This window comes from Populus euphratica, unplaced genomic scaffold, assembly GCF_000495115.2.
Source record: "Populus euphratica unplaced genomic scaffold, PopEup_1.0 scaffold99.1, whole genome shotgun sequence".
Classification (NCBI taxonomy): Eukaryota; Viridiplantae; Streptophyta; class Magnoliopsida; order Malpighiales; family Salicaceae; genus Populus; species Populus euphratica.
Window position 1 is genome coordinate 156,567 of NW_011499902.1, and position 19,066 is coordinate 175,632.

Here is a 19,066-nt window from a genome sequence, read left to right on the forward strand (position 1 = left end):
GTAGAGTGATTATGTTCCATGACATGGCCAAATATTTCGTCGCCTGTTGTACGCATAAGCTTATATTAACAAACTGTGCCTTGTAGTAGGACTGAAACTAGATAATTTGCTTGACATTATCATTAATGAATTATCAAAAATATTTTGAAAAACACAGGAATTATTTTTTTATATTATTATTTAATACATTTCAATGTTTTAAACTTAAAATATCCCTTATTATTTACCTAGCTCGGGTTTGAAAATAAATTGTGTGGAGGTTCCTCTGATGTAATTTATTTAATTTAATGAGTTCAAAGTAATCTAGATAATTTAATGAGTTCAAAGTAATCTAGATGAATAATTTGACTTAAAAAAATCAAAGATGGTATTTTAAAAAAAAGATATATTAAGAAATTGTTTTTTAAAAAAAGAAAAAAAAATATTGAAATAAAGATATATTAGATTGACTTGAGTTTCGTGATTTAATCCAGAAAAAATAATATTGAGATAAAAATATACTAGATCGACTTGGGTTTCATGACTTAACCCACGACCCAGCTCATGGACTATATTGGGTTCAATAATTATTTTTTACTTAGTTATATGATAACAAAAATATAAATTCATAAAATCAAGCATTAATTTAATGTTGAGATATTTGTTTGAAACCAAGACACTCCTCTAGAAAGCAAATTGAAACTTGTTTAAAACCAAAATATTCCTCTAGAAAGCAAATTGAAACAAATTATATAACTTAATTTCTAATCAACACAAGTCATCCTCTCAAATTTGTGATTCTAGTTATGGACTCCACTAAATTTTATATTTTTTTAAAAAACTATTTTTATTTACTTATATGACAATAAAAATATGGGCTTAAAAAATTAAGCATTAATTCAGTGTTATAATGTTTGTTTGAGGCCATTATAATCTCATAGAAAATAAATCAAAATAAATTAAAAAGTTCAATTCAAAATAAACCAAATTTTAAAGGATAAAATTAAAAAAAATAAAATGTTGAAAGATAAAATTGAAAAACGAATCCATGAAAAAAAAATTCCTTTTATTTTCATGACTTTATTCATCTAACCATAAGAAATTGGATAGAAAATCTATTAATATAATCATATTTATATGGATAATTATTTTAAAAATTTCCTCTATTTTTGTTTTAAGAAAATTAAGAAAGATAACGTATAATCTACATGCTTAAAATCTAAATACCATAGTGGTGGATAGATAATGATGGGGCTTTTTTTTTTTTTTTCTTAAGAATCCATTTTTCAACTCATTTTCATCTAAAAAATCTAATAAAACCATTGAACCTCAAAAAAGTAATTTATCAATCTAAAACCAACATCGAAAAGGGTTTAAAAACACAAAATCAAATAGGAGAAAAATTCTCTCTTAACCCCCTAATATATTTTAGGTAAGATAAATGCCTAAAAACATCTCAGTAAAACTCTTATCATCGAATGAAACTCATTGATACTAAGAATGATATATTTTATGGTTGAAATGTGGTTAATCAACGACTCCCTCTTTGTTGCTATTTGCCAACAACTTTCTATCCTATTTAACAAATTCAGAGATAAAAAATGAGAAAAAATAAAGTTTTGAACCAAAACTAAAATTGCAAAAAAATAAAAGGATTGTAAAAGAAGAAAAATGAAAATAGAAGGATGAAAAAGAACTTTGTCCTCCAAAACTAAGATAGGTGATATGGTTTCTCTTTATTTTACACTTTGATCTTTTTTTTATTGAATATTTTTTTTTCTTTACAAATTTTAAGAAATTGGTATAGAAAACGCTAATTGAAAAAAAAAAAAGGTATTGTAGATTGCTACAATGATTTACCTGACCTTTTTAATATATTTTGTATTTATAATGTTAGAATCTTTAAATAACAATGTTGTCGTAATGCATAAAACAAGTGAGCTAAATGGAATTCATTGGGCGACATAGATATAGAAAATCAATTGGGAATTTTTGGAACTTCCATAATTTAATTTAGACAAAAAAAATAATTCCAAATATGTTATAGTATGGAAATTTAAACTTTTTTTTCTTTATAAAGTAGATGTTCAAATTTAAAATCTCATAAATAGATGAAAACATAATTGTCAATAAAGCTACAACTTTATCTACACAAATAAAAGGCAAAGAGCTTTTTCTTATGAAAATTGAAACTTCTTAACCTATAATAGCATTCCCTAATTATCTTTTTGGGCCATCTATCATTTGAACTGGTAAGTCAGAACCTTATATATTGAATGCCTCCAAATCAATTCTTGGATATTCTAATATGGTGGTGAGGCCTTAGGTAATTTTTATTTCATAAAAAAAAAATCTTGGCATATACAATAAGAAAAGCAATACTAACCTCAATAGAGCTAGAATGCTTGGAATTGGAAGTAGGATAGAGATTTTGTTTAGTCTTGACTTTTAATGCTCTTTCTTGACTTCAATGTAAGTGCTTTCTCGTATGCTTTTACTTGTTCAAAATTTGATTAGTATAGTTGTGATTAAAAAATTATAGGGCCATTTTTTAGGTTTAAGAATCTATTTTCAACCAATTTTCATTTAAAAATATCTAATAAATACTCTTAGAACCTTAAAAAACCAATTAATTAACCCATAAATGATCCAAAAATACAAAATTGATTCAGAATTTTTTCTTTTTTTCTTGATCCTGATATACTTTTTTAGGCAAGATGAAAGTTTAAAAACACTTCAATGAAACTCTATTCATCTAATAGAAATGTTCACACCAAGAACATCCCTTTTCGTAGTCAAAATATAGTCAACCAATAACTTTTTCGCTCCTTCATTGTTTTTCAGTTACTCTCTCTAACAAACCTATAGATATAGAACTTTATGGTATATGATCTTGCTATAATGATTTACCTAAATTTTCTAATTTATTTTGTATTTGTAATAATAGAATCTCATCAAAACAATGATGTCATATGCATAAATTAAATAGAATCCATGGTTTAACTCAAACTAAAAACTTAGGATTCTTTTTAGGGGTGCATTCAGATGCTCTCATCCTATCAATAAACCTCTACTAATTGGAACCTTATTCTTAAGGTCCAGATAAGGAAACTAATTATGCAACAGTGTTGTGTCTTCCCATATAGCACCTTCAATAGGTAACTACTTCCACTTCACCAAGCTCTCTTTAATAAATTTATCACCCTATTTAATCTAGCGTGTATCAAGGATATTTTTTGGTTCTACAGAAACTACACCTTTGTTAGTAATGAGTGGGAGCGCTAAGGTAACTTGTGGAGAACCCCTAACATATTTCCTTAAAAGAGAGACATGAAAAACATGGTAGATCCTTGTGCATATTAGTAATTGTAATTAGTAAGCAACATTGCCGATCTTTTTCTTGATTTTATAAAGGTCATAAAACTTGCTAGCAAGTTTCTGATGAACTCTATTGAAGGTGGTTTGTTAGTGATAAGGATGTAGCTTTAGAAGGACGATATCACCTGCTTAAAACTCTATAACTCGCCTCTTTTTGTCTGTTATTTATTTCATTCTCTTAGTTGCCATGTCTAAATTCTTCTTCAAATGCTAGAGCAATTATCCTGATGTAAGAGGTTTTGATCTACTTCATTAACCCAAGATAACCCAGCAAAATAAAAAGGGAATGGATGGAGGAAACCATCCATACAAGTCTTAGAAAGGTGTCATCCTTGTTGAACTATAGTAGGTGGTGTTATACAAAAATTATGCCCAAGGTAAGCAACTATACCATTTTCATGGCCTTTAATGGATGAAATAGCTAAGGTACTATTTAACACAGCAGTTCACAACTTTAGTTAGTTCATTGATCTGCAGGTGGTGGGCGGAGCTCAATTTCAACTTGGTTCTTGACATAATAAAGAAATCTAACAAGAATTTGCTGATAAAGATGGGGTTACGGTTATTAATGATTGATTTTGGTATGTAATAGAGTTTGACAATATGCTCTATAAATTGTTCAACTATAATATTTGTAGAAAATATATGAGATAATGTAACAAAATGAGCATACTACTAAGTCTATCCATGACCACCAAAAAACTATCTTTTCCATGTGAGGATGGAAGACCTTCAATAAAATCCAAACTGATATCATTCAAAACTTGACAAGGAATGAGCAATGGCTAAAGTAATCCTGTTAGGGAAAAATTTTCAATTTTGGTTCTTTGGCAAACTTCAAATTGTGCAATATAATTTTAGATAGACCGATACATGGATGGCTAATAAAATTATTAATCTAAACTTTTAAATGTTCTCAATACATCAGAATGTCGTGTCATTTTATTGTCATGGAATTTATGTAGCAGCTGGTTATGAATATCTTGTGGAACAATTGCTTTCTTTTCGTATAAATAAAGACCATTTTGCATTGAGTGTGGACCAGTGAGATCTATAGTTTATTGGTGGCTCACTTGCTATATGGATCATCTTGTACTACCATTCTCATATTATCCTGAAGAGTAACCTGTAGAACAGACAAAGGATTAAGAAGAAGGTTATCAAGACAGTAGAAAAGAGCATCAACTATTGAATTTTCATGTCTTGACCTGTAAAGAACTTCATAGTCATAGCCCAAAAGCTTTGGTCCTCATATTTGTTGTTTGGAAGTGGCATATGTTGCCTCATGAAATATTTGAGACTTTTGTGATCAGTTTGAATGAAGAATTTTTTTCCCAAAAGATATGGTCGCCATGTTTGAATTGCTTTTATAACCATAAACATTTCCTTGGCGTAGATGAACCATGCTTATTTACTAATTCCCAAAGCATGACTCATGAATGCAATTGGTCAGCCTTGCTTAGTAAGGACAATATCGATTCCATCACTTAAGGCATCAATTTAAACAATGAAAAAGTCATTAACATTGAGCATGGCTAAAGTCGGGGTAGTTGTCATGGCTTATTTGAGTAGTTTAAATGCACCCTTTATTTCGTCAATCCATAAAAAGCTGTTTTTTTAGGAGATGGGTAAGGGGACGAGCTAAAAGTTCATGATTTTGAATAAATTTCTAGTAATAACCTATTAAGCTTAAAAATCCATGCAATTCATTAATATTAGCGGGTTATGGCTAAGCTATCATGGCCTCAATCTTTTTATTGTTTACCTTTACCCCTTGATGTGTCATAATATGGCTCAAATACCTTAGTTCCTGTTTTCTAAAATCATATTTGCTTGATTTAATAAAAAACTGATGTTGTCTTATAATATCTAATGTGGTTCTAACATGTTCTATATGTGATTTCCTGGTAAGCCTATAAAAAAAGATTATCATACAAAAAGATTAGTATGAACTTTTGAAGATGATGATGGAATATGAAATTCATAATGGTTTGAAAGGTGGAAGGGGCATTGCATAAGCTAAAAGGCATAAATGGATACTCAAAATGGTCATTATGGGTTCTGAAAGGTAGTTTTTAGAATATCAGGAATATATAATTGTACCTGATGATATCCAACTCGTAAGTCTAATGTGGTGAAATAGGTTGCCCTATACAACTCATTTAGCATATTATCTATGGTAAGGATGCAAAATCAATCTTTGATGGTGGATGAATTTAGTGCCCGATAGTTTGTGTAAAATCATTAAGTGCCATCTTTCTTCTTCACCAATAAAAAAAGAGATAAGAATGAATTGGTACTGTATTGAATGACTCCCAAATTGAGCATTTCTTGGACTTGTTTTTCAATCCTTACTTTTAAAAAATATACTTATCTATAAAGCCACACATTAATGTATTAAGTACCTTCTTTGAAGGGAATATGATGGTGAATATCTCTTAAAGGTGGTAATGTGGTTGGTTCTTTGAATATATTTACATATTCCTTCAATGTTTGTTGCATTTTAGGACTGATGTCTATTTTTAGATAGATGACAAACAATATCTGGTCTTAGCACATTTATTTCACAACCAATGCCAATGATGTTGCTTGAATATATTGGTTAATTCCTTGTAATCTTTGTACTTGATTGTCCCCATGAAAGTCCATGATTAATTGTTTCCAATTACAGATTACAAAACCTAACATCTTTAGCCATTGAATGTTTAACACCATATGAAATCCTGTTATGGGTAGAGAATAAAGGGTGAGTGAAAAGTAATGTCTTGTAAATTCACTTGTATCTCATCAAAGCAACCTTGACAAAATAGACGTTCCTCATTTGTTATGTAGATAACAAATGATTTTGTTAGTACCGATAGAAGTCAAAGTAATCTGGCTATTTTCTCACTCAATTTTTTTTGAGTTTATCAATGTCAATCAACACGATCATGTTTTAAGACCCAATAGTAGCTACTACTCATATGGTTTGTAGGGTTTTCTTGTCGATTAGTGTATGTACTAAGATTTCTAGTTCAGTTTGATCTCTTAAAATATCTGTCATTTGCAACTATTTGCCTTCCATCTTATATTCTGTGGTTTGGCATTTAAGAATGAGTAATTGAGGTTGTTGGCACTTGTGTCTTAGGGTGAATTTGTCATTGCAATTGTAACAAAGCCTTTGTGCTCTCTATTTCTGCATTTCATCCCAACTCAATCTTCTGGGTGTTGCTGTTGGGGTAGAACAATTCACTAGAGTAATAGTGATAGGTACACATTTCAGCAACGAAGGTTGTGTGAACCTTTTTGTTTTGGCAATTTGTTCATCCCCCATTCGTTTTAGGCTAATGGTTTCCTTTAATGTTTTGGGCTTGAATATTCAAATTCCATCGAGGATCTCAAATTTCAATGCTTATATGAAAGTGCTAATGAGAGCCTTTTATGTCCAACCATGAACTTGATTGCCTAGCCTATCAAACTCTTTTTGGTAATCATGAAGGGATCCAATTTGATGAACTCTAAATAGAGCTTCATCAAAATCTTCACAATCTGTAGGTTGAAAATGAGCTAATAATTCCTTTTTAAAGAACTTTCAGGTCACCAAACAACCTTCCTCTTGGTAGGTTCGACGCATCTATTACCTCCAATGATTAACTTCCTCTTCAAGGTGAAAAGATGCTAGAGATGCCTTCTGATTATCAGTTGCGCCTTGAAATTCAAAGAATTGAGCTATTCTGCTAAGCCATTTAGTTGGATCTTCTCTATAGTATTTTGAAAATGCCAACTTCACCATATTGAAAGAGAAAATCTATCTATTATCATCATTTCCTCTTGATGTGAATGGAAAGATCCATCTCATCCATGGTTGTTGTTGCTAGAGACTTCTCTAGAGTATTTTAGAAATACCAACTTTGCCATATTGAAAAAGAAAATCTGTCTATTGCCATCATCCCTTCTTAATACAAATGGAAAGATTCATCTCATCCATGGTTGTTGTTGCTAAAGACTTCTATAGTTAAAAGAAAAACTTTTAATAGCTTGTTGATGATTTTCTCCAAATAGCGCAACTTATTAGTTACACCTAACTTCAATCACTACATTCCATCTTGAACTTCAACGAGTTCAACCTTCAAAGCCTCATTCCTTTTTTTATTGGATGTCATTGTAATCATGCTTTGATACCAACGATAAGTCCCAATCAAGTAATAGAAACAATTTTGATGAATACTTACTTTCTTTATGTGAAAGCTAAATCACAAGTATTTGTAAAAAAATTATTATTTTGTATTCATTATTAACGTTCCAATAAATAAAGTTAAGTTTAACAAATTAACTTCAACTCAGGAAACTAATTAGTCTTATTTCAATAAAATAAATTGTAACAACTCTGAATGAGCAAAAGTGCAAAACAACAACAAAGAATAAAATAAAATAAAAAGCTTAAACTTTGTCTAACTCAAACTAAAAACTTGGGATATTTTTTTAACGGTTCGTGCAAATCTTATTGGCCTACCAATTGAAACAAAATTTCACTAGGCATATGTTATAATTTGGAAGTTATTTTTTTTTACAAAGATGATATTTGAATTTAAAATCTTTTAAGCCTGTGTATAACCAGATTACAAGTAAAATTAAATTTAATTCTACATGTCTAGAATACAATATTAAATATTGTAATTAAATTTAATTATATTTTTTATTATACATGTGAAAATAAATTAAATTATTAATCTTAACTATTTTTCCTTTATATCATTAGAAGCCCAGATACATATTTAATTATATGGTGTTTAAAGTTGTATATTAAAGCCCATATAGGTGCAATTCTAAAAACTAGAAAAACAATATATTTTATTATAAATATTGGACAATACTATATATATATATATATATATATATATATATATATATGTTGGTAAATGTAGCCCTTCCCCATACCAAACCAAGATTTTTCATCGGATCATTCCTTAAAACTATCCAAAATTCTAATGTAGAAATACAACACTTGCTAAGCTCTATTATCAAACTACAAAAACCTTTAAAAAATTGAAATGTGCACCTTTATAGTTCACATTCTTGCATTTATTCCATCCCATTTTGATGGGTATCTAAGAAATTAAATAAAACTTTTCTTTACTCCTACGATGTATTTTCACTAGTTGATTGAGAACAAAGGTGACACGATCAAAGAGTTGATGTCTTATCCCAAGTGCAGGAGTGTCAAAGTAAAATAACCCGGCAAGACCGGGGTCGAACCACAGGGAGGTGAATTATATAAATTACAAATAAAGAAAAAGATTTAAAGAGAATAATAACAGAAAAGGAGTTAAAGAAAGTTTTGGGATGTGATATTGATATAAGGATTAAACAATAACAAAACATATGTCAAGGTTATAGGATTCACTAATGGTATTTCAAATAAATATAATATAAACTCTTTTTATTACTCAACTAGAAACCACACACAAAGGAGGTTCTAATCGGATGATTTCTCGTTATTAGCTCATTATAAATTACTAACATGATCATATTAATTATCTTATATAAGTAATACCATACTTATAAATATCATCAAGCATTCATGTTGCTAGTTTATGTTAACAACAAATCAAGTTCCTATCATAATAACGATGTCAGCCGAAAACTATGAAGGATCAAGCATTTGATGTACCAAATATTATACAACACAAATCTAAATTAAACATTTAATAAGCAAGGTATTAAGAATTAGTAAGATAAAAAGATAAAACATGTTAATAACAATCTTTCTTGGATATAAACATTTAAAGCTCATGTTGAATTTATATTATACCTATTCTAACACCATTAGAGAAACCTTTTCACCTTGACATAATTAACTTAGCTAAACATTAAGAAGGAGAAAAACACAAATAAACAATATAAGAACATAAACATAATATAAGCTAACTAAGTATAGGAAAGGAAATGAAAGAGCATAAACAAGAGATTACTATAGCATAAAAGAAAACTTGAACATTACAAAGATGTAGAGAGAAAGCAAGAAGATAACTTTGATCTGAAAATTAATATGACTAAATACATGGACAATGCCTCCTTTTATAGGCTAAGTTTCAGAACTATTGATTGATTGAAGAATTGGTGGGCATCCATTGATTTGGTGGCTGGTTTTTGACATTAATGGCTGCTGGTTTTTTGATATTGTGGGCTGATTATTGATATTGTTGGCTGGCCAAAACGTCATTGCTCACATCAGAATTATAGCCAACTGAATTGTGGAATCTGTGGGCAATTGTCTCAGCTTTCCATAAAAAAAAACCAGAGCTCATTTGGACTTCTAGAACTCAAGATATGAGCCAAAAACCGAATAGTGCTTGAGCTGCAGGACAGCTTCCGACGTCTTCGTTGTTGCTAAGATTTGGGCTTGAAAACGGCAGAACTGAGTCTTTGACTTCATATGAAAGTTGTAGGTCTATGTCTTACCTTTCCATTGATATAAAATGGACCTAAATCTGATATCTACAGCTCCAGATATGATCAAATTATTGAACGGTGTTCGAGTTTGGAATGCATCAGCAACACTTTGCTAAGTTTGGCCTTCTTTTTATCCTTTCAATTTCAATCCTTAAACTCATCAATCAATCCTTTTATTTATGTGATAGACCTGCATTTAGGATGAACATTTACCATGAATTAAAGGTATATTATATTTTTAGACTTGCTAATATAAAACATGCTTTTATTAGGGAATTTAATGATACTTTAGGTGCAATATGATGACATAAATTCTTAATGAGAATGCATTTTTAAGTACTAATCAAAAGGTACAATACTAACTGCAACCATAAAACATAAAACTAACGCTAAAACACCCTTATCATAAAAGAAAAAAATTATATACCTTTTTCATTTATAAAAATATTTATTAGTTATTTAGAATCGATTCTATACTATAATTAAATATAATTATAGTGTTTAATTTGAATTTAATTAATAAATAAGTTAATTCACATATTTGTAAGATATGGAATTCTATTTATTTTATTTCTTATATTGCTCTTATTACATTTATCTTATTTTTTAAGAGGTTTCTCAAAAAAAAATAAATTGAAATTATGAATATTTTGAAAAATCTAGTCTTAATATAAAATTTCTATGTAAATTAGAAGAGTCAATATCCAATTTATTTTTATATTTTTTAAAAATTAATTTTTATTTAATTTTTGATACTTAAAACAATTACAAACATATATTTAAATTGAATTTAATTTAGAGATTTCAAGGTTTTAGTAACCTAAGAAATCTCACCCATAAATCCATCATTTGGGCCAGGGTACAAGATCCATATACAAATTGAAAACTGGGTCCAACGCGGCCAACAATGATACCCTCATCCTTTCCTTTCTCTTCAGCTCCTCAGATTCCACAAGCATAAATTAATTTGGTTTTTCCTTCACAGTAATTGATTGTTGAGTTTTATAGTGATGGTAAAGGAACCAGCAAAGCTACTGATACTATACGCTTCTCAAACCGGAAACGCTTTGGATGCGGCGGAGCGTATTGGCCGCGAAGCCGAGCGACGAGGCTGCGCCGCCTCTGTTCGCTCTATCGACGATTTTGATGCTGTAAGTTTCTTTCTTTTTTTTAAAAAAGGAATTTTTTTGGTCGCAGAGAAAATACGAGAAAGTATGAGAAAATTTGAATTTTTTGTTTCCTAGAAAGTTTGAAACTATGCTTGAAAAATAATGGAAAGTTTCCAGTCAATCTCTGATTTTGTGTTTGTTTGTAGGAAAGTGAAAGGAAATTTTCTTATGCGTTTTTGAAATGGTAGAACGATTTTACTCTGAATTTCAGATTTTTTATATAGAGAAAATGAAGGAAAGTGAAAGAAGTATAACTGGATTTTTTTTAGTAATTTAGTATTTGGATTTTTTTGTCCTTAAAGGAGTTCTTCCAGTTTGCCTAATTTTCACTGATGGCTTGGGAGAAATGCTTACCAGAATTTTAATTTTTACTGTTTCAGAGTTCTTTACCTCACGAGGACAATGTAATTTTTGTTGTTTCCACCACAGGTCAAGGAGATACACCAGATTCCATGAAGGTTGATTGAAATTTTCTTTAGAATTTTATTTATCTGTTTGGTAAAGAGGCTTGAAGGTCTCTGTTCCTAATTCTTCGTTTCAATATGTGTCTGTAGTCGTTTTGGAAGTATCTTCTGCAGAGAAATATTGCTAAGAATTGGCTGGAAGGAGTTCATTATGCTGTTTTCGGATTGGGTGATTCTGGCTACCAGAAATATAATGTAATTTCTTGTAACTTTTGTTTAATATTTGATAAGTAATGTTATTTTCTCTACAAAAGAATGATGTGCATCTTCTGTTTAGATATATTAATGTCTTTTGTGCAGTATGATTTCATTGATTCTGTTAGGCACTTGAGTCCTTATCATATCATGCAGGCTAGAAGATTTGGTTTTCGAATGATTGAAAGATTACTGATAACTGTTCTAGTTCTACAAGTATTCACATCTTTTTCAAGGTTCCTCTACTATGTTTCTATGTAGGGGAATGTGTAACAGTTCACAGCATTTGGAAATCAGGGCCTGTATGCATGTGGTTAGGATGAATGTTGAAAATATACATTCCAACAAAAGTAGTTCTTATATTTAATATAGGCTGCATAATGCTTGTAGTAACAGTGGACCAAGGTAATCTTCCGGAATGTTGAATGCACATTCTGTGTGGTCGTTAACTTTTCTTCCAATTCACACCCTTTTGATCCCCCACCTCAACTAGGGATCAAAAATAGTGTATGTTGAGAAACATAGTTCAAATGACATTGCTTTATGAATTATATTTAAAGACCCCATCTTTTATAGATGAATCTGGCGGTTCATTTCTTTGGCATTTTTTGATTTATGAAAAAGTGACTGCAATTTCTGAGAGTTACATTCATTATTTCACTCTTTTCCCTGTTTACTGAAAGTCAACTTGGATATTGAGTTTATCTGTCATTGTTTTTTCACTATATCTTGACTTTTTTGAAATATGTTGAAGTCCTTTAGGACTTATATCATGCAGTAATGATGTATCTGTTAAATTCTGAAGGGTCAATTACTAAGTGTCTGTGTGTCTGTGTATTCCATTGCAGCTTAAATTGTGAAAGATAAGAACTTTGATTTCTAATGAATGGCTCACTTTGAGGTTCCTTTATTTTTAGACCTTCCAGCCCTTGTTATTGTTAGGAGGTGCCTCTAATTAGATAACCTATCATTTGCTCAAATTACTAGGATTGTACTCTATAGAATCATAAGGCAGTATCATTCTTGTAATCCTCCATTCAATAACCCATGAGGAAACAAGTTTCTTTTTTCCTGTAATTTTTTATCACAGATCTGTATTGCATGCTATGGCTGCAGTTTGTGGCAAAGAAGCTTGACAGAAGAATTTCAGATCTTGGGGCAACAGCTGTTGTTGAAAGAGGTTTAGGAGATGATCAGCATCCTTCAGGGTATGATTACATCACAATAGAAAAGGATTTAGGCTTTGTTAGCACAATGAACAGTTTATTCTTCCTGATTAGTTAGATGTTACAACATTAATGGATAGAAACTAGCATCACCTACAACGACAATTTCTCCTGTTTTCATCCTTTGTTGTGAACAATGCATTTGTTTTTCTCCTAAATAAAGAATGATGTTGAATTGAGATGAAATTAAGATATCTAATATGCGAGGTTTTGTTTTTAGGTATGAAGGTGCTTTGGATCCTTGGATGTCATCCTTGTGGAACATGCTGTATCAGATTAACCCTAAATTCTTCCCAAATGGTCCAGATTTTGTGATATCAGATACAAAACTCATCAATCAACCTAAATTTCAAATAACATATCATGAAATTGACGAGGTCGACTTACAATCATCTTCTGCTCCAGGTAATTCAGGTGTTTGGCTATGCATTTTCTTTTTAGCTATTACAATTACCAATTGTCTTTGTTTAATGCTTCTACATTTTGGATATGGTTTCTTGTTATATATTCTTGTGATTGAATGCCATTCCATTGCAAGGGCCAAGGTATTCTCTGAATGCATTATTCTCTTTAGTGGGGGTTTATGCACATTTCTGTGTGATGAGTTGGAAAATATCTGGTGGAGATTCTGTGAATGTAGAAAAGGAAAAAAAAACATGTTTTGGTTAATATATGTGTGTGAGTTTGCTGGTTTTTTCAGCCTAGTTATTGCAGGGTACAACCATGTTTTCTATGTCAATAAATATGGCTGTTGCAGGGTTTGAGGTTGGGATACTTCTTTTGTGCGATGCGTGTCTACCACCTTGCTAGTGCAATGGCTATTGGCATTACTGCCTTAACCATTTGTTTTATTTATGGTTGACCATCTCATTCATGTCATGTAGGAGTTGGAAATCGAGTTTGTACATGTTAGAAACCATGGCTAGAATATGTGATGACTGATGTAATATAACTGAAGCCCAGATAGTCAATGCTCTGTCCATACAAACATCAAAGATAAATATTACTAAACATGCATTTTATTCCCTTTATCAATGAAAATGAAATGATTGTATTTGCTAATTAAATTGTGCAGTTTTACACTTTGTTCTGCCTACCCAGTTTAACTTGGAAATTGGAAAATGTAGCCTTGTTGCTTACAATTTTTTTAATAAATTAATTTGCAGAATTAGGTTTTTTCACTTGTGTTTTTATGCCTTATGGTCATATCAGGTCTTGATCATGTGCTGATGCAAACTGGTAGAGCTCGGTCCATGTCTCCTGGAAAAGTTTCTCATATCAAGAATATTCCTGACTGCTTTCTTAAAATGGTAAGCTTAAATGCTTGTCATCATAACCTGAAACACCAAATCATCTGGCTCTTAACGCAAACCAATTTGTAATAAAATTCCTTGTGATAATCCTCCCATCTGATACTTGAAACTCCAATTTCTATACAGAAAGTCATGTAGCTATATCATGCATGAGAACTTGTGTAATTGTTGGGAGCTTCTTGCTATTAGCAGGGGCTGCTGGCCAACATTTTAGTTAGCCTCTGTTGATGGCAGAATCCGTGTATATTTTGTAGTTCAAAAGCTGAAGGCTTTAGTATTCTCATCCTCTACTTCGTCTGTTTCTGGACACTTGTATCTGTAGTGTTCTTTCTCTAATTGATTTAATTAGCCATATGGAGATTTGACCTATTACCTTCTCATCCTATTGAGAAGGTTATTTTGAAACGATAAGCAGTATCGAAAAGAACTAATCTCCTCTCTTTCTCTTGAGTAATTGCCTGGCCAATCTTTGTATCATCTTTGCATCTTCTTTATTTCTCTGTTCATTTATCCTTACTTGTGTAGATCAAGAATCAACCATTGTGTAGAGCTGGCTGTGGAAAAGATGTGCGCCATTTTGAATTTGAGTTTGTTTCATCTGTAAGTTCTCTGTTTTGTTCTGATTGAGTACACATGATTTTGTATTCCAAAGCACCTCAATTATAATGTGATATCAAATGAGTTCAATTTGGTGTCTTTTATGTGTGCTCTACCCTCTGCACAGATAATTGAATATAGAGTTGGTGATGTCCTGGAAGTTCTTCCTGGTCAAGATCCTGCTGCAGTGGATGCTTTCCTTCAGTGTTGTAATTTGAATCCTGAATCTCTCATCACTGTAAGTCATTCCCTTGTTGGCAGAGACTTCCTTTATTTGTTGCCCTTGCATCAAGGACTTCACTGGGGATCTTTTCTCAGTTGCTGAAATAGATGCAGTCCTTGTGAAAGTGATTTTTTAAATTATGTTTATTCCATGAACATAAAAAAATTGTAGTTTGTAGGCTTAGTAGCCTGCATTCTTAATGCATCTTGGTATTAGAATATCATATAAGAGGAAGCAAGCCACAAGTGAACAGTTTGAAATCAAGTCATATCCCTGGCTCACTGGATTGGAGAGGTACTTCATCAATGGCTTACCTTCAGCACATTGCTTTATCCAGCAATGTAGACATATTCTCAGCTTTCACAGTCACATACTCAACTGGAAATATGTTAGGTGTTTGTCATGTATTGAAACTTAAACAATGTGAGAAATAACTATCATCAGTTGTAGCATCATAAACAGTACCTACTTTTCATTTAATGTTCATTACATCTTCATTTTCCAGCCTATATTGAATTTTTAATATATTATTCTTGGTGCACCTTTAGATTGATAAATCAGTAGTTCAAAATAGAATAGTCCTTAACCTTTATGGCATGTTTGAGCTGAACACTTGCAAGCTGAAATCTTTTTTTCATTCTGTTTGTTATCAACCACTTCATTACTTATCATATTTCCCCTGACTTGCTTATGGGGGATGCACAAGTCATACTTTGCACCTTTGATATAGCTGTCGCACTCTTTATCCTAAATAATGGGCAATGCATTTTGTTTCAGGTGCATCCTATAGGGATGGAGAGTCGTCATTGTGATGCTGAAGGCAATGACTACAAAGTCCCTATAAAATTGAAAACTTTCGTGGAATTGACCATGGATATTGCATCAGCTTCCCCTAGGCGTTATTTCTTTGAGGCAAGGATGTTGTATGTTTTTTGTTCTTCTATCTTCAAGCAAACAAAAGATGCCATCTTATGTAACATGCTGTTTTTACTTGCTCCTCCAATCCTTCTCTATATTCCATTTCTTCTTTTTCTCCTGCTCATCACATTTGAGCCAGAGAAAAAATTATCTCGGAAAATGAATTAAACAGGAAGAGGCTATTTAGGATTGCACTTTTGGTTCTTTCTTTAGAAAATGGAAGAAAAGATGTATTTTGGAAAATGATATTGGTAAATTCAAAATTGGTGCCCAACTATTATTGTACTTTTCGTGCACATGTAAATTTGAATTACTCTATTTTTCTTACATGAATAATTAAAACTATCTTACATTGACATTTCATAACAGTAATGATAAGGAGAAATAGATTTGATGGCGGCACCTTTTTCATATGTTTCAACACAAAGTAGTTCATCCCCATTCAATAGCTACATTATTTTCAGAACTTTCTCGTGTAATAACCTATGTCTAGATGTGGTATAGAAATGTTTGATCTATTAAAATATTTCTTTGTTTTTTTTTATCTTATTCTATTGTATTAGAAGCAATTTACCATAGATGTTGATAAGATTGGGAGTTTTAGTTTTTCAGCTTCACTATGCTCTGGTCTTTGCCAACTTGTATAATAAAGTGAGGCAACTTACAATTTCTGATTTTCCAACTAGCATTGCCGGTTTCCCCTAATCAATGGTTCTAATGGAAATTAAGGTTGAAGCTTTGTAATTGGATTTTTTTCCTTTCAATTGAAGGAAAGAAAGTAAGAAAGTCATGTATTTTTGCTAATCGAATCTTATATTCATGCTCCCTGCTAGCTCAGTTTTGATTGTTGTGGTGTTGCCACTAGCCTGTGCTATTCTGTCGTCTTATACTGACAACCCTTTTCTCATTCAGGTTATGAGTTATTTTGCAACAGCCGAACATGAAAAGGAGAGACTTCAATACTTTGCCTCTCCTGAAGGAAGAGATGATCTTTACCAGTACAACCAGAAGGAACGAAGAACTGTTCTAGAGGTGAGTTATTGCACATAATTGATGGTGCATTGTGCATTATTTGTTGAGCATCTTTTGTTGACATTCATTTCTTCACAATGTTGGTATATGTTATCAGTTTATTTTGCTGAAATAAAACCTCACACACTTAAATTAAGTTTCTCTTTTAGATCTTACTGTGATGTGATTCTATTGAATGTAATACTACTCCAGGAATATACTTGAAGTCAACAAAACTGAATAATTATCTACACTCTGTGTGTGGGCTTTTGTGCGAAGATAACAACTGTAGCATGTAAATTAAGCTATGCAAATAGGACACACCTCTTTTTCTTAATTTGTCAATTACTAGGTTAACGGTAATAGGAACTTTGACCTTTTACAATGCTAGGTTTGTCCTCTCACAAAGGATGTAGGAGAAGCTCCAGCATTTTAAATAGTTTATCAGAGTTGAGCTGCTCCACTTTTACATGTTAGGATTGTTTAGTGGCTCCTTGCAAAGACTTGATTGTGTCTTTTCAATATAGGTACTGGAAGATTTCCCTTCTGTGCAAATGCCATTTGAGTGGCTGGTGCAGCTGGTTCCTCCATTGAAAACAAGGGCTTTCTCCATTTCTTCTTCCCCTTCAGCTCACCCTAATCAAGTGCACTTGACTGTGAATGTAGTTTCATGGACAACTCCCTTTAAGAGGAAGCGAGCTGGTCTCTGCTCTACATGGCTAGCTGGACTTGATCCACAAGATGGTATGGGTATGCTAAAATGCAACTGAAACTTTCCAATTGAGCGACCCATGTCACCTTTTACACGGTAACATTTATTTGAATGAGCAGGTGCATATATTCCAGCATGGTTTGGCAAAGGCTCCCTTCCTCCTCCACCACTATCAATTCCCCTTGTACTCGTTGGGCCTGGTACAGGCTGTGCTCCTTTTCGTGGATTTGTAGAGGAAAGAGCCATACAAGACGTGTCCGGCTCAGCTGCTCCTATTATGTTCTTCTTTGGTTGTCGAAATCAGGAGAATGACTTCTTGTACAAGGATTTTTGGTTGTCTCATGCAGAAAACGGTGGACCACTATCCGTAGCAAGGGGTGGAGGGCTTTATGTAGCCTTCTCAAGAGATCAACCACAAAAAGTTTATGTGCAGCATAAGATGCGGGAACAGAGCCAGAGGGTTTGGAATTTGTTAGTGGAGGGAGCTTCAATATATGTCTCTGGTTCATCAACCAAAATGCCTTCAGATGTAATGTCAGCCTTGGAGGAAATTATATCCAAAGAGGCTGGAGTTTCGAGGGAAACTGCTGTTTTGCAGCTTAGGAGATTGGAAAAGGATGGTAGATACCATGTCGAAGCATGGTCTTGACCCCTGCTGGGTTCTTGCATCATGGGACAATTCCCCACTGCAAGGAACTAAACTAGCTTCTAGTTTGTGTGAGAGTACTGGGGACCTCAAATTGATGGTAAGAGGATATTAGTCCAAGACACAGCATTTGTAAGGGTAATTTTTATCCATGGGGACTTAAACCTGCCCCAATTACTATATCCATCAAATAATGGGATTTGAAATTGTTTTGAATATTACATAATACAGTTGAGTCGTCAGCTTCAACTTTGGAAGTCAAAACTTGCTGAATTTCAGGGCCAAATAGATTACACGTTAGTTTACAACCAAATAGCAGCAAATTAATGCTCTATATTCTCCCCCTGTATTCCATTTCCATTTCTATGACGGGCAACGAAGGAGCTTCCTTTTGAATCTGAACTTGGATTATAAGAGCATCCAGGGTGAGTTCTTTGTTTTTGATTGCTTTCCAAGTATTGCTTCAATATAAATTGAGGTTGGCCAACATGGTGTGACAATGTTCTAAACAACTTACCTCCACCAATGTCTTTTCTGAAAGAAGGTTGGGCATAAATCGGAGTCACACCCAATGAAATGAAGATTTAAGTCTCTTTTTGGCTATTTACAAATTTCTGTCCTTGTTAAGTTTGGTACGAAGGATTGTGATGATGAGATTGATCATGGAGTTGTGAATTATCTGAATGTAAATTGATTCAAGATGTTTTGGAAAGAGTTTACAGCATGAACAACAAAATTAAGAGAATCAAGAGGAAGTTAACAAAGAGAAACAAAACCTGAAAATCATGGTGAATTATGGGTGC

At 32.3% G+C, this 19,066-nt stretch overlaps 1 protein-coding gene across 4 annotated transcripts; it reads left to right on the forward strand.

The window, feature by feature from the left end:
• Window positions 1-10,636: 10,636 nt before the first annotated feature.
• Window positions 10,637-18,855, forward strand: LOC105132983 (Flavodoxin family protein). Of its 4 annotated transcripts, none has more exons than XM_011036739.1 (12): window positions 10,637-10,940; window positions 11,339-11,416; window positions 11,513-11,617; window positions 12,734-12,825; window positions 13,064-13,248; window positions 14,056-14,153; window positions 14,682-14,756; window positions 14,881-14,991; window positions 15,754-15,888; window positions 16,807-16,926; window positions 17,433-17,655; window positions 17,737-18,855. In XM_011036739.1, the coding sequence occupies exons 1-12, from the start codon at window positions 10,800-10,802 to the stop codon at window positions 18,264-18,266; spliced, it is 1,893 nt and encodes a 630-aa protein (XP_011035041.1). In that variant the 5' UTR covers window positions 10,637-10,799; the 3' UTR covers window positions 18,267-18,855. The 4 variants fall into 4 exon arrangements, with proteins under 4 accessions (XP_011035041.1, XP_011035042.1, XP_011035043.1 ...); XM_011036740.1 differs by having other exon boundaries at window positions 10,641-10,940; window positions 17,433-17,649; XM_011036741.1 differs by having other exon boundaries at window positions 10,854-10,940; window positions 11,388-11,416.
• Window positions 18,856-19,066: the final 211 nt, after the last annotated feature.